Consider the following 16,599-nt stretch of genomic DNA (forward strand, 5'->3'; position numbering starts at 1 on the left):
GAATTTTCTGGGTAACGGAAAAATGTTCTCGGAAGTTCCAGAAATTACGCATTACATTATCTTTTGAACCCAGAAAGATATCCCCCATACCTGGAATTTTTCAGGTACTGGAAAATTTTTCTCAAAATTTCAGGAAAATGTCCGATTTTCATCTCTCAAACCCGGAATAAAAATCCTCCATCCTTGGAATTTTCTTGGGATTTTCCAGAAAATGTGCCCTTCAGAAAATCGTTCCCAAAGCTGGAATTTTCAGGAAAATTCCGGCTTTGGGAACGATTTTCCGAGAAAATTTCAATTCCGGTTATCGGAGAGTTCCGGGTATGAGGAATTCCTGCTAAGAGAGATATTACTGTATTGTGCAAAACATAGTTGAGTTACATTATTATGTACAATAATTTCAGCTGTTTTTGCATAATAAAATACATTACTCTTCCTGGCACTGAAATGAAAGATGCTTGTTTAAGAATTTACTGTATTATCAGTAATTATTTGCATTACAGTACAACTTTACAGCTTGCTTATAACCAGCGAGTTTGTCTAGATGGGGAGTTTTGTAATATAATTTTTGTAAATGTTGTACTTATTAAAAAAAAAAAATTTCTAAAGTATTTTTTCTACGATACATAAACTATTTAGTAGTTAAATTTTAAGAAACTAATTTTGATGTGCAAACTGAACACTTCAATCAAGGCAACCGAGATAGTTAATACAGGGACCTGCCAAATTTTGCCTTTTTCTTTTTTTTAAATATTGACAATTAAAAAGCTAATGCAAATTAAAAAAAACAATATACAGTATTTAAAGTTTTATAAATTTTTATTTGAAAGTGTTTAAAAAAGTTTACTCTATTTTTTTTATTTATAGCCTATACTAAGTTTTTTTAAATGTAGCCAAATAGTTTTTGAAAATAACTTTTAGAGGATTTAGTAGAAAAAGGGCATAAAATCCATTTCGGTGTGAAGACTTACGTCGACTGTGTTGATCAAACAAACCAGGATTAACCTGTCAGTTTCTCTCACCAGATATTCTCTTCGTAAAATATTTCACACAAAAAAAACAAGTTATTCCCAGAGTACTGTAATAGTCTTTGCAATATTATCCATTAAAGAAAACTGCGAAGCACAATAATAGCTGACACACTGGTGGACATCATTTTAAGGTAATGTAGTGCCCATAGATACAAAAAAGTTTGCATACACCTCTCCATATTACCTTTATATATGCATTATGTACAGTACCAAACTTAACACAAGCACAAGTATTAGAAATTATATAAGTACTATATGTCAAATAAGTGCTACATGATGATAAGTTATTAACATCATCTCACAATGAAAGAAACCCATAATGTTATTGTTCTTGGGTGAATAATGAATGTGAATGGTGTTATGTGTTTTATTTGAAGTAAAAGTTTAGTATATCTTTAAAATAAAAACTCCATTGCATATGTTTCTTTACACCTGTTTATAATTCTCGGCAAGAAAAACATTCAAATTTCCATCTATGAAAGTCCAAAATTGTCAATATAAAAAAAAGCATATAAAATATTTCAGACAGCAGAAAACAGTCATCACCTTTCATAACCCTTTAGAATTAGAAGAGTTTCAAGAAATGTATTTTCTCTCAATGTGTTTGGCTGAAAAAGGGATACGAGTTCATTCAGATATATGGCTCATCAATTGGTTAACTATCAAAACAGTATTTGGCAAATAAACATAAATATATGCTTCACCAGGAAATACCACAAATGACAATGCTTTTCATGGTATTAACAATGAATCATGCTGTATAAGGGATTATTTGGGGCAATAAGTAATATATTTCACACATAAATGCACATAATTTCATACTTAAGTTCCCACATTTACATATAAACATTCATATACCTCTACATGCATTTTTTTTCTCTCAAGAGCATTTACATAAAAACAGGAATATTTGACTTTCAAGAAATATGAAAATTCTTACTAAATTAAATTGCTTTGGTAAAACATCAAGAAAACTTATTAACCTTTCTATACTCTTAAATAAACATACTAAAACCACTCAAATCCAAATGAATTAAGCACAAGGGTAGTTTGGATTACTAAAGGATCGAATTAGACCAAAATTCCTTGGAATCAATCTAATCCTTAAATTAAAACTCAGGTACTCACCAAACAAAGAGAAGGATGATGATGAACAGTAGTGAGAGGTTGTGTGTGTTGTTGATTGCCTGTTACATGCAGGTCCCATCCTCCCAACATGTATTATGCAAGAAGTTACTATAATCAGTTAGAATTCTTGACAACCTTAGAAAGTTCTGGAGCAACCCCGTATATGACACTCAATGGGCTTGAGGTCCTAGAAGGGTATAGGAGATGGTGTTGGTTAGAAGACATAACTTTAACAAAATCAGAAAAAAAAGGGCTGCCCAGACCTGGATATAATAATTATAACAATTTGAACAAATGGTCAATTCTCATCTGCTTGGTAGCCATTTTTACCTGTAATTCTTCTACAACTTGGGTTTTGGAAATGAATGAGATTATCATACAGTATTGGGACTAAGCAGGGTGGTGAGTTCATTGTTATGTTCTTCTTGTTGGCTTGACCATTTGGGTTGTCTTCTAGACTTTTTGAATCATTTTGAAGTAAAATCTAGATGTGAGGGGTTTAGTGTACAAGCTTAGTTGTTTAATATCTTTAGGTGTTATGGAGGGGTACAGCATCACAACAGAATACATCTGATACAACAGTCAGAAAGGAAAAACAAAAGGCAATGAGGAATAAAGCTGTGTTGCTTTTGATTTCAGCCACCTTACACTGTACCATGAAAGGATAGACAAGAGTTAAGATTTTTGTTTTGTATGGATCCTTAATGATGTGATAACAATTGTAGCATTCAAAGAAAATTCTAATGTATGACTAACAAGCAGCAGCACTTGTCTCTGGGTAAACTATAGAGGGTAATGATCTACTCACAGAATGGCTGCAGTAAAATAACAATGGCCCTACTCCACTATGTGCTTTAAGTGACTGTTTGGTGATAGAAACTGACATTATAGCAATGTTGGTGCAAGAATAGTTGTGATTAGATACGTCAGTAAAACTCCTCTTCGTGATGACATATTAAGTCATCAACCATCTTAAATGTACTGTACTGCCTCAATCAACCCACAAAGTTATCACAAAAAACAATACATAATGTTACTGCTAATCAGGATATTACAGTATACAATTTTAAAAATGAATATTTCCCTTAAAGTATATTAACTATAAACTCTATACAAAGACTAATATACAAAAATATAACAAGGTTTAAAAAAAAATTATGAAATAAAACTTAAAGTCCTTTCTTATATACATACAGACATACTGTATACATACATAGAATAAGTTCCTACACTGGTGTTAGGTCAGTATGTATGGAAATTATTGATATTTCTTGATATGAGTAAGGATATGTTTCTCTTTGTCACCAAATTAATATCTTCTACAGTATTCATCTTAAGAACATAACCAGGTTTTAAATGATTTACCTAAACACAAGGGTAACCAACAATTATATCATTGCTGTATTAGCCAAGGCAAGGAGAATGCATCTACCAGTTAGTCAGGACATTATTCAAATGTCATCAGTAAATCAATAAGGAAAAGCATTCATTGGGCTGACTAATACAGTACAGCCAAAAATGTAACAAACTATGCTATATACGTATCACAAAGTACAGCACCTATAAAATTACACTAATGATTGCATGTATTCAAGTTATACATTACATGGAGAATCCTTTTACAATAGATGGCATTATCACAAATTGATGATTGTCCTTATATACTGTATATGCCATGTAATAACAGATAATACATCCTGCATAAAGACTATGAACTATGATGACAAAGATAATGTTATCCTTAATCACACAACTTTGATCTCCCCGTTGCAGTGTGAGCAGCAGTTGACAGTGACGTGCTCAAAGCGGGCATTTGGATGGAAGCGGTGCATCATGGCCGATCTGCCTGGTGATACAGTACTGCACTCGGCACAAATCGGCTCCTCTTTGGCGCACATACGACCAATCAACTGGTGAATAATAGTAATGTGTGTCAAGATAGTAGGATAAAAGTTAAACATTTCATCGTCCAGGTATTCTTTGTTTAGAAATCATCCGAACATGGAGTGAACTGATATGAGTTTATCTACAAATAATCCAAGTTATATTCCTCTTTTACAACAGGATGACTTATAAATATTAATCCTCAAAAGGTTTATGGAGAAAGTCCTGTTCTGATGTACAGTCACCTACACTCATACCTGGTACAGTGGCTGGTGTGTTTTCCGAGATGTGGCAACTGTGTTTTTTACATTGAATTAAAACTCCCAGAATGGCCTTAAAAAACCTTGCAATAATAGCCAGACCAAGGGTGCTAGATGAGCATTCCACAGAGTTGCCACATCTCACAAAATTTATCAGGTATAAGTGTCGGCAACTCTACTAATTAGTACCTGTACCTGTAATGTATATGAAATGTGACAAAACCAAGAAGTGAAAGGATCTATGTTAGCTTAAAGAAATGAAAGGCATAGTATATGTGATAATGCAGGAATAGAAGAAATGCTCCGATAAAATGCACATAGGAATGAATAATATATTGGTCTTATTTAACAAAAGGAGAGTACACCTGTATTATCATTTCCCTAACAAATTATAACTTGCCATAATAAAAGGCAAACAGTGTACTTGTGGACTGTACTAAAGAAAAAAAAATTATTGGAATAAAAAAGTTGAGAGGTTACATCCTATATCACTACTGTTGCTTCTTAGAATGAATGGTGCAAAATAAGTCATTGTACACTTATACTAAACACAAGAGTCTTTTAAAGAATGGTTACTATTCTAAATGTTTTATTGATATTCAGAAGAAAAGACTGAAAACAGAATGGAATATGGCTAAAAGAAAGAGAGAGAGAGAGAGAGATATAGAGAGATGGGTGTGTGTAACAAAAGCAATGGGCCACCCTGATGCATAATATTTTATGAAAATAAGCAGTAGAGAAACTAAAAAAAAAATATTTCCATTTTAAAATATAGTGAAATTATATACTGTACAGTAACAGGCATACAATATTGATTACCTAGATAATATATATGCATGAATCTTATTACCAAACCCTTGCCAGCCTTTTCCCCACCAAAGCTGGAACAAATGAGAGACTAAATGAAAATCTTAGATTTTCTCAAGGTATGGTAAAAAACTAAATGTATCTTGCAAAATTCTGTAAAAAAAAATTTTCATTTCAAATAAATGTTAATACAATGTATATGTGAAATGCTGAAAATAATCAAATTTAACACTTCTTCTTTCCTTGAGTCTTTATGAAGATTTGCTAAGATTTGACAAGCAGAGGCACACCAAATGTTATTGCAAAACAACAACTAACAGCATTTAGAATTTTCAATTTCAAACAAAACACTAATAAAAGCAATCAAATGCAAGAAAAACCATCAACTGCATTCACTGAATAAAGTAGCTACATTTTTGCTACATGAGGAAGCTGAACACCAGATAGGCCAAATTTTATGCTCACAATACGCTGAGCTTCATTTTACTCACAAGGGACTTCTTGGTTATCTTCCCACAAGCCTGAAACATCAGAAGTGAGCTCAACTTATCAGGAAATTATGAAAGCAATAGTTCATTCTAACATATTATTCCCCCCAGCACTATACAGTACAGGGTATTCTTTGAGATAACATTCTTCTACTGGGTATCTCTTAGGTTGCATTCGGGTATTTTCTTTTAACAAGACCTCATTCTAGCAAGATGAGCATAGTTTAGTAACAAATCTAAGGTAGTTTATTTAGCTCTAATGGAAACCAACAATCTGCATCTCTTTACAGTTTTCTCTCTTTACACACTTTAAAAGAGAGTTGCCTATGAGTCCTGCATCTGCTTTTACATCTTTTCCTTAAAAATATTTATTTGTTTATCTACAGCTATAAGAGCTTGTAAGGGTGTCATTTATTATAGATAATATATAGCAGTTCTATAAAGAACTAAAATCAGTTACCCTTAATTTGTACTGCTGGGAAGAGGATTGATTTGCTGTATTCTGAACATCATGGCTGGGCTACAACATTCAGCTGTCACACATGGGATGTATAATGAGGTGAATGAAGTGCACTAGAAAGCCACACTTAGAAAAGACAGCCTGATGTGAGGTAATACAATAATGATATGAAATGACTGACTTGGAGACACTAAAATAATGTGGAATACAGCAACAGTAATTACAGTATTCAGAAACATATTCAGGTTAAAGCATTATGTCCTTGACCACTGCTTATGTAAAACATGGTATTACCTGTACTGTACTCAAATGAAACTAATAAAACATAACAAAATTTATATGGCAAGGCAATAGCCACATATGCTGAGAAATTAAATCAAATTAAATGTAATTTCCTTCTCTTATACTGTTGCTAAGTTTCACTCTCTTCCCTGAAGTTTGCATTCTCCAATTTATGTTTATTTCATTAAAGATCACAATTAAATTAACCGAATTTCAATACCATGTCATTGTGTCAAATTAATTCAAAATTTTCAGCAGAAGGACATCAAAGGCAACCCACTTCTTGAGCAGGAGTCACATCAATATTTGAGAAATAAGGATCTTTCGGCATGCTAATAGATTACCTGCCGGGCCATTTTCTCCCCAGGTGTTTGAGTTTCCAAGCCTTCTAAGGAGAGGGAGCAGCCTACAGAGCGGCCGAGGTCACCAAGCAGACGGTCTCTTACAGTTTCTGCTAAAACATCACCATCCACAGCCAATGTGACCAAGTCTGCTGAGGCCAAGGGAGGGACGCCACCCAACTGAGCAGCAAGAGGGTCAAATGCATCACGAAGCTGTTTGTTCATTCTGTCAAAATATGGAGAGAATAGTCTATGTTCCAAGGCAAGATTCTTTGAACCTCTCTGTTCAATCAATAATTTATTATTATACTGTACTTACTTATTACCCAAGATTAACTAAGTTACCATTTTACAGACATTTTCCACACTTGTATGGGTTAGCTATAATTACTCGATGGCATGGGGTTTTGGTTGCTATCAGCCAAGTTTGAAGCAAATTTTATGACTCGATACCCTTCCTATTACCAACCCACCCTTACAGAGTGAGAACTGGGCATTATATATCTGACTTCCAAGTGCCCTCTTAGCTTACAAGGCAGGGTCACTACTCCCTGAGGAAATCCGAGATTATCTGCCTCCAGAGTATATACTGTTGTGCAAAAAAATAGCCAAAATGTAAGACTAACATACTTTTACATTGAAAAAGCATTTGAATACCAATCTCACCTGTACATGTTGAGCACGTGCTGTCTCACCAAGTCGTGTTCTTCTATCACAACCCTTAATGCTTCCTCAGCTTCCATCATTCTCTGCATCAGTGACACTTTACACCCCACTAACTCGTCCACCATCATGCTGTAGATGACCGTAGTAATAAGCATAAATAATAATATTAATAATACTTATGGGTCTAATATATATCATAAAAAATAATAATAAAAACAAAACATTAAAAAGAAAACAGAAATAATGAAGGAGTAAATGCTTCCAGGAAAACTGATAATGTTTGGTGTCAGAGTAGTACTGTTATCTTTGACAGTGATATAAACCAACTTTAAATTACCAATGTGCAAAGAAGCAAAGTCACCTGCTGAAAGTGTTGTCCCTTTCCTCTTCAGTCTGGGAGTGTGTGGCTGGTATTCCCACCTTGTATTGTATTCAGTTACCCAAATAAGTGGGAGAACATAAAAGACTAGAGTGTTTAGTATGTGTGAGTGTGGATGTGAAGAGAAGGACCAGAAAAGAGTGACTGAAACTATGGTGAGTGAAAGGAACCCGGTGTCTTAATTTTGGGTGAGAACTTAACCAAAGGGCAACAGAGAGATGAGCTGGGAACATGTGAGGGGAGTAAAAACAGAAATGTCTGAAACAACAGGAATGAAAGAAGTTGTGGTAGTACTGATACAAGGAGAAATGTGGAATTACATAATGGAATACAGTATAAAAGGCCAATGCCAGGTGTTTTTATTCAGTGCAGAGGGGAATCCATACAAAAGTAGTTAAACAAGTCCACAAAGTTACTAAGACAAATGTTCTTTTATTCCCCTCTTTACCACAGTCTTCATGTGTACTTTTAAAATGACACATAAATGAATTTCTTAAAAATACTTCACTCAAACTCAAAAAACTCTCTCCATACTGTATTCCCCTAATAATCTAATTTTCCTCCCCTTCTCTAAGTACACAATCCATGTGATATACCCAGCAACAACAGGAAAAATAAACTAACCTGCTACCAAGAAACTTAGAACGCCAAACATCACACTGAATTCCCATTCTTTCTTTTTCTTCATAATCCCGGTCAACTTTCTCCGAGTAATGCCGTATCATAGTTGCCATACGTGCCTTGTCTTCAGTTAGGCACTGTACCCTTCCCTGGACGTCTTCACCAACTGATGCAACCAACAGTTTCTTCAGTTCAGTGTTGACCTGTAGTGCAATATCATACAATAGTAATACTGGACTGTACAAAGTGGTTATCTCATGATAAGCAAAACAAAATACAGTATAAAGGACTGTAATATAAAATCCTATTTTATGGTTGATGGGAAACCACAAATAACTGGCAGGATCTCATGACAGACTCAGCCTTATCCAGGCGCTTCCTTCATTCCTGAGGTAGGTATGCTATTCATTCAGAATGATAGAAGGCTGCATAAAAAGATACCTGTACTTGATCAGTTGAACCAAGGTGCCTGAGATAAGTTCCCAGCATGGTTTGGTGCTTGTTTAGAAGCCAGCAAGCTAACAGGTACACCAGGATGACCACTGAATTAGTTCACTTGACATGACCCTCTCAGTCATAAACTTAGGAGTTCTACATCAAACCTCACATGGTCCTACTGATGAGAAAACCCATCCGGAAAAGGGGGAGTTATTTCCGGTTATCGGATTTTTCCCCAGCCATAAAATTGGATTTTATACTTTAATCCTTTATTCACTGGTTTAGGGTCATTCATCATGTGCTGTGAGGAGAGGGATGGAGGAGGTGGTTTGTCAAGGAACTATCAAAAAGTTCCCCAGTTCGAAAATATTAACCTTAAAGTAAATAGAATTAAAAACAAGTATTTCTAGTAACATTCATCACACTAAAGATCAAGCCCTTCTTGCAATGTACTTTAGAAAGATATCCCCAGAGAAATATACTTAAAATGACAGTTCAGGTCAAACATCATCAATATATTACAGCCATTTTTCACGCTTGCAAGAGTTAGCCATGATCACCTGATGCCAGCTCTCCAGGATGCAGCTCTTCCTAATTGTATTGTAATTTCTTACTGTTAGGAGAACTGTACATTTTATAAACATGCACCCAACTTAATGCAGTTAAATTTTCTTCTGACCAAGTTATATATCATATCTAGTGTGACTGCAATGGGGTATAATCCATTTAAAGAAGCTTAACTGACAGATACCTGTGACTGAACACTGAGCTGACTCTCCAAGTTGCTTTTTTCTTTCTTGATCTGGCTGAGTTGGTCTTCCAAACTTTTATTCTCTGACTTCAGTTTTGTTGTGTTCTTCTCCCAAGTTGCTCTCTCTTTCTCGAAATCCTTTACTAAGATGCTTAGCTGAAGATACATAAAACAATACAGTATGTTTATTGTTAAACTAATGGTCAATTATCCTACATCTCATGTAATAAGCATAGAAAGGCTTCTACTTCCCACATTAATTGGTGCCAGCCATGCCTAACTGCAGAAATTAATGGTTACCAATATCTACTGATAGGAACAGGTCATACAGCTGAAACCATCCATACAAACAAAACAACCAATTAGGACCTGACACCCGGAGAAAACTACCGCACTACCAGCAAGTTATAGTGTCCAGCATGTGGACACTTCCACAACTACCACATGACAAGTAGTTGTCCAGTGTGATTTAGTATGGGATGTGACGTCTTGATGTTCAAGTTCTGTGGAATAACAGTAATGAAGTATATCTAATCTTAACTGGACAGGAGAAGCAAATCCATTTGTAGCTCTACCCTGTACTGTATTGGGCCTCAAGTCAAGAAATACTTAAGCTAAATTAATATACATGTACTGCACTGTACTTTACATTGTTTCTAAGAGCAGCCAATCAACTATGGTAATGAAGAAGATTACTGCAACAGAAGCTACATTACAACAGTATACATGCCTTAACTTTTAGTATACAGTACACATTCAAGTTGTGCGTAAAATACAACAAACTTCTACCTAGTATAACGTCATATGCAACTTAGGTAAGTAATAATTTAATATGAAGATGATGCAGTGTTTCTTTCCTTCTCTCAAATGATAATTACTTTTTATGAAATGTTTTGTTCCACTTTTCTTCCCTATACACAAGTTGAGATACGCTATTCAAACTTGTCTTCAAATCTCTGTTGGAAATGGTGTACGATAAACCGAGAGATAGGTAGTTGCTAGTCCTAATGGGCCTCTAAAGCTGATGGTTAGGTTAAGTTGGAGCCTATTGTTTACAAGTTGCGTCGATAAAAATCTGTTGCAAGGGCGCATATTAGACATTCTATTGTTTCTCTTTTTATTAATTTATAGTTTATGCAAAACATGGAAAAGTATACTGTATATCATTTGAAAGCTTAGAAGCAGTACTTTGCCATGAAATAAAGATATAATAATACGTAATAATTATGACAGTGGGTAAACACCTTCTGCCATGATGAGATACACACAGACCATGACTTTTATCACACAAAACAGTACTGTCAGCTATATAAGTATACCTTATCTTTTACCTAAAGCATTCATTTATAGAGAAATTATAGTTATTCCACATAAAAACCTATAAAAAACACTAAATACGTAACATAACATGACCCCCCGCTTATCGGCATGAAAGGGCGGCCAGACTGGAATGTTTATATTAAATATATACTATTGCATTTTGAATGGCTGCCTACACATGAACGACTGGCCAATGGCAAGGCAGAATTTGGTCATTTCATTCCGAGGAGAAATGTTTCCAATATTTCAAGCCTGCCATATTTGAACTGGGCTACGAACATGGCCTCACAGGTTCTGTCAGTACCTGTATGGCACAAATGTGGCCTCACGGAGCATAAGGGTTAACTGATAACAAAAACAATCAATATGAATGCTACCTTTTCAGCATTTTTGTGGTCACTAACAGCACCTGCAGTCTGTTTGTCTTCACATGTCTTGTTACTTGTGTCCTCTTCAATTGTCTCAGTCTTCTCGGTTTCATCGTTTCTTTGTTTACTCCCTATTTTACTTTTTTTCTTAAGTATTGGTCTCACACATCCCTTATAGGGCTCGTAGGGAACAAACTTGGGATCCTTTCTCTTTTGAGAGTACAGGGACACACTTGAAGTTTTTTCTCTTGCACTCAGGAATAAACTTGAGTTTTTAGTCTTTGGAGTCAAACGTATGATCTTTTTTGTGTGTAAGTCTTTAGGTGGAGCATTAAGTAAATAAGAGTCTGGGGATGACATGATGGAAACTTTCGTGAGCTTATGAGCAATGTCAGCAATTTCAGGTAAAAGTTTATTTGAAGTTTGCTTAACATTATGAGTAGTACTTTCTTTCCCTAGTTGAGCAGTATTTTCTAATTTATTTTTGTGTATATCTCCATCAGTATCTATGACCTCTCTGCTGGTCTTTCTTGAAGGATTCTGAGGTTTCACAGATGACGGGAGAAGAGTTTTTGTAGATTCCTGTGTCTGGGAAGAAGGAACTGGAGTCTGTTCCTCGCCATCTCCCTGTGATCTCTGGCCAGCAGCAACTCTATGAAGTGTCACACCTAGAAAATGCTTACAATTATTGTACTACCATTATAATTATATATTACCACAAGGAAGGAAAAAATGATTGTCCATTTATCTTCTGAATTTTTTTTATATGAACATCCTATTTTCACAGTTTAAAGTATTTCTGGGAACACGTGATGTGGCATGAACTTGATTTTATGCATTAGAGACAAATAATGATATGCCAGTAGTAGAGCCAAGAATTAATACTCAAAAACATATGCCTTTTTTTATTAATTCATTACAAATGTACATGACTAAAATTATTACAAATGGCTGATTACTGAAAATTATGTCAGATAATTCCTGCAATGGTACTATGCAAAGAAAGAAATGAGACAAAAATTATATCTGCCATAAAATTTGCATTATATAATTATTCAATACCTAGCTAATACAGTATAAGTGAACTTTACAGAGAGATCTAACTGTCTAAGAATGAAGAACAATCAAGAGATTCAAAATAAGTTACCTTGTACAGGGTATAGCACTGCTCCTGCTGGCTTCATGGTGAACACAAAAGCACCTGAGAACACAATTACATATAAGCAATTACAGTAATTAAAAGCTTTGATTTCGGAGAATGTTCCACAATACCTGAGAAATTTATAACACAGTATTATTTGTTAGAAAGGTTAGATTACAAAAGACTAGTTAAATAAGAACTAACAGGAATTCATCTTAATAATACCTTACTGGTATTTACAATAAGTTAATCCATTTGGAAATAATTTTGTCAGGTCAATGTTGTTGTATTTGCTCATCACAGCTTGTTTCTTATTCTTAATAGTTCCCTCCAATCTTTGGCCTTCTGGATAACAGACACTAAAAATTGGTATCCTGTAGCTACTGTATTTTATAAATCAAATACAGCAACCACTATTGGTAATCCATTAAAATACAATGTAAGAATTGCTTGTTACAAATTAGTTGGAGAGATTGTGGCAGACGAAAAGCTAAATTTACTTGAATAGTTCCTATTTTTTATCACCAGCTTCTGTATTAAAAAAAAATCATTGTGAATAATAATAATAATCTCTGAGTGAAAGGCACAAGCTATTGGTTGATCTGAGAAAGGTATATAAACATAGCGGGCGGACAGAGGGTCAAGAGGAGCTCCTCTGGACGTGGAAAAACATAAGAGATCTTAAAAGTGAAATGATACAAAACAAATTCCTTTTGCATTTTTTTTATGTATCTCGAGGTAAGAGAGCTTTTATCTTCGATGGAGAAATTTTGTCAGGTAGCTGCTAAGGACGAATCATTCTCATCAAGTATTACTTAGAGGACTACCTACTTAGTTAGGTAGCTAATACTCGACAACTGTGGTGCACCTTTGGCACCAGCTTGAGGAAATTACTCCAAAGCAGATAAAGTCTTCTTACCTTGAGTAAATGACATAAAGTGCATGAAAAAATATAACTTTTATGATTACTTACGGCTGGTTGGTGACCCAGTGTCCTTCATGTTTGTTTTGGGTTGAAAAGCTATCTAATCTTCAAGGAAATATTTTTCTTTTACAAGAACCAATCTAACCTACTAAACCTTACACTAGTTAACTTAACCTGACCTAAAATACTATAGTTGTCTTGTACAGTATTTTATTCTTCTAAAAGAAAAATATCATTTTTAAGAAAATCAGTTTGATCTGAAACAAATACCTGTACGACAGACACAGATCCACCTAATAGACATAAATAATCATATAGCCATGCCAAGGAAAAAAGGTCAATGACCTGTGAAGGATATCTCCAGTTCCTTTCTCGGTTCCACAGCTTGAGTTGGCAGACCATTCCACAGGTCTACCACACTCTGCATGAAGAAGTATTTCCTTATATTCGTCCAGTATAATATGTTGGCAAGCTTGAAGTTGTGTCACCTCGTGTTGCTGGTGCACAACATCATGAAAAAATGGCGCGGGTTCATATTTTCCATCCTTTAGAAGATTTTGAATGTCTCTAAGAGAGCCACCCTATTTTGTCTTGACTGAAGAGAGTTATGCCCGGAGTTTTAATCACCGTCTTCCGTTAACAAGGGTCTTCATGCTTACATTCAGAGTTTTAAAAAAATTTGAGTCACAAAGGACACCACACTGCAGTGCTTGATGGGAAGGTGTGGTGGTAAAATTAACTTATAATATTGGAATTAGTTAATTTTACCGCCACAACTCCCCATCAAGTACTGCAGTGCGGTGACTTTCGTGACTTAAACTTTTTTTAACTCTGATTGTAAACACGACAACCCGCGTCAATAGAAGAGGGTAATAAAAACTCTGGGCGTTAGTCCTAAGGCCCTCGGTCTCATTGGATAATCGAGATGCTTTAATTCAGGAACCATCTAAGTTACAATGTGTTGCACTTTCTCTAGGTATATTAAGTCTTTCTGGAGGTAAGGTTTCTATGCCTGCAAAAATCCAGACTGGGACATATGTGAGACTTATAAGTTTAAGGAGCATTAGCATATCTTAGTATTTGAAAGTACGACATAAAATTACTTTATCTTGGTTATATTATGCAAATTGTATCTGTTGTGCACTTTTCTAAGTGTCTCAAGGCAAGAAAGCTTTTATTTTATATGCAGTAATTTCCTCAAGTTGGCACTGAGGACACGCCAGAGTCGTTAAGCATTATCTCAGATTAGCTATAACCTCACACACAGAGTCCAGTAAATCATTCACATTTTCCTCAAAATTACACATTTTAAACCCATAGAACTTTCATGGGGGGTAACCATCACAAGAAGTAGTAAACATCCATTATCCCCGTTCTTATCACTATGGTTATACAGCAAATCTTATTCTATGCTCTATGTGGACACCATCTGTTCCACACATAACTCAAGGCTAAAAACACTATAATATAATGTTTTTGATAGATACAGACAACTTATAACTTTATCATATTTAAATAAAAGTAACTCAATACCTATTAAAGACAATTTCCGGTCACTAAATCAAGACTCCTCAGGAAGTGACTGTCTTGTTTACACTGGAGGCCAGCTGCAGTGTTGCCAACTCGGGTCTTCACATGTCGCTAGGCTGGTACCTAAAAGTAGCTAAATGTAGCTAAATCTTCCATGGAAAGTCGCTAGCTATTATTCCCAAGTTTCTTGAATGGTAAAATTGTCTGTCTTTCTGCACTAAACGGCTCTTCTGCTTTCTTGTGTTTTTTAGTGTTTTTGTGTTTTTCAATGTCGCACAACTTAGCAGACAAAGTACACTTGCAAAATTTACAAAATCCTTTTTTATTATCTCCTGGCACCTCCAGAAGCCAATTTTTGTATCTGTCATCTCTGAGCCATTCCTTCCTAAATCGCTGCGAATACTGTGGCTTACCCATTTTCTATTGGGACTATGAAGGGTTCAAATTAATAAACAGCATGCAAACAAGCGGAAACTTTCCTTGATGGTTTTTGGCAAAGCGGGTGAACAGTGTCGGGGCAACTGTATGGAGTCTATGGGTCACCCATGGTGGACGCGTATGAGAAGTTTGGAACCACGCAGGCTTGATAGAATTAATTCTATAAGATGTTTTGCTAATATTCTTTAAAATTTAGCGTATTAATGAAATTCATATTGCATATCTGACAAAAAGGTAAGTTACCCAGGTGCTACAAAGGCGAAGGTAATAGACAAATAAATGACACACGGCAACATTAGCCATGGACGGGCTGACATCAAGTGATCAGGAAATAGACGTGTCCCTCCTTCTGTACCACGACCCCTTCAAATGTATTAAACTTTTCTTATTATTTATTGTCCCTGTAACCCCGTTGCTATATATTATGGCTCGAAATTAGGAAAACTGAGTTTTCATGGACAGTCCAAAAGTATCCAGAAAGTCGCTAGATTTCTGTGGATATCTCTAGATTTGGGACAAGTCTCAAATCGCTCTAAAATGTCGCTAGAACAAAACAAAAAGCTCTAGATCTAGCTACAAAGTCCCTATGTTGGCAACTCTGGCCAGCTGACGAGTGAACCCCTACACCTGAACCCCTACACCTGGCTGCGGAGGTAACCAAGTCATGTTACCAAATAGTGAAACTGTTAAACTTCATTGTACATACACTTCATACTGACTTATTTAAGTAGGAATGTTTCTATCATAACAATCTGGTTCCAATATTTAGAAAAAATCAAGTAATGTTCTACGTAAGGGTTTGAACATTTTTCTGAATCTTAGTGGGTTTGTAGTGTTTGGATTCAGACCTGTGTTAAAGTTAACTGAAGTAGTAAGAATTTTTTTTTGTTTTTGTCTTTTACATTTTGTTATGTGAATTATTTACATTATAAAGGTAGAATTTCTTGGTCAGTGTCAAGCTGCTATTCAGAAAGTAATTACAAATTAAAGAACAATCTTTTTTTAATTGCTTTTATTTTTATCCTCTTCGCCACTGATCCGGAGGGCTTTTTCAACCTCGAGCTGTGAGCCTGTGACCCCTTGTAGAGCGGGCGTCCACCAACTCCAGATATGCATACATTGGACGAGTAGTGCCCTCTGAGATGTTTATACACGTTAATTAGGTCGCCCCTTGCCCGTTTGTAGTTTAAGCTAGGCAGTTGCAGGCGCTCTAATCTCTCTGGGTGGCTGAGGTTCCGTATAGCAAACATCAGTCTGTTGGCCCTCCTTTGGACATTTTCAACCAATTAACAGTCTCTAGCATATCTCGGATTGTGTCTTAAAAGGAATTATCGTATAAGGAGG

At 35.4% G+C, this 16,599-nt stretch overlaps 1 protein-coding gene across 2 annotated transcripts; it reads right to left on the minus strand.

Moving 5' to 3' along the window:
- Positions 1-1,381: 1,381 nt before the first annotated feature.
- On the minus strand, positions 1,382-14,921 carry LOC121863199 (golgin-45-like). Of its 2 annotated transcripts, XM_042361681.1 has the most exons (9): positions 14,821-14,921; positions 12,369-12,422; positions 11,231-11,889; positions 9,534-9,689; positions 8,348-8,547; positions 7,345-7,473; positions 6,682-6,904; positions 5,599-5,628; positions 1,382-4,066 (listed from the first exon to the last, which is right to left on the minus strand). In XM_042361681.1, the coding sequence occupies exons 2-9, from the start codon at positions 12,403-12,405 to the stop codon at positions 3,902-3,904; spliced, it is 1,599 nt and encodes a 532-aa protein (XP_042217615.1). In that variant the 5' UTR covers positions 12,406-12,422; positions 14,821-14,921; the 3' UTR covers positions 1,382-3,901. The 2 variants fall into 2 exon arrangements, with proteins under 2 accessions (XP_042217615.1, XP_042217616.1); XM_042361682.1 differs by lacking the exon at positions 5,599-5,628.
- Between the last annotated feature and the right edge of the window lie 1,678 nt (positions 14,922-16,599).

The sequence above is a fragment of the Homarus americanus genome, unplaced genomic scaffold, assembly GCF_018991925.1.
Source record: "Homarus americanus isolate GMGI-L3 unplaced genomic scaffold, GMGI_Hamer_2.0 scaffold7329, whole genome shotgun sequence".
Classification (NCBI taxonomy): Eukaryota; Metazoa; Arthropoda; class Malacostraca; order Decapoda; family Nephropidae; genus Homarus; species Homarus americanus.

Bases quoted from the DNA above. Each gene is read 5' to 3' on its own strand.
- LOC121863199 (XM_042361681.1), bottom strand. From the start codon at position 12,405: ATGAAGCCAGCAGGAGCAGTGCTATACCCTGTACAAG. The intron at 9,690-11,230 runs GTAGCATTCATA...ATGTATCTTCAG, and splicing joins ACCACAAAAATGCTGAAAAG to CTAAGCATCTTAGTAAAGGA. The intron at 8,548-9,533 runs GTATCTGTCAGT...ATTGCACTACAG, and splicing joins AGCTCAGTGTTCAGTCACAG to GTCAACACTGAACTGAAGAA.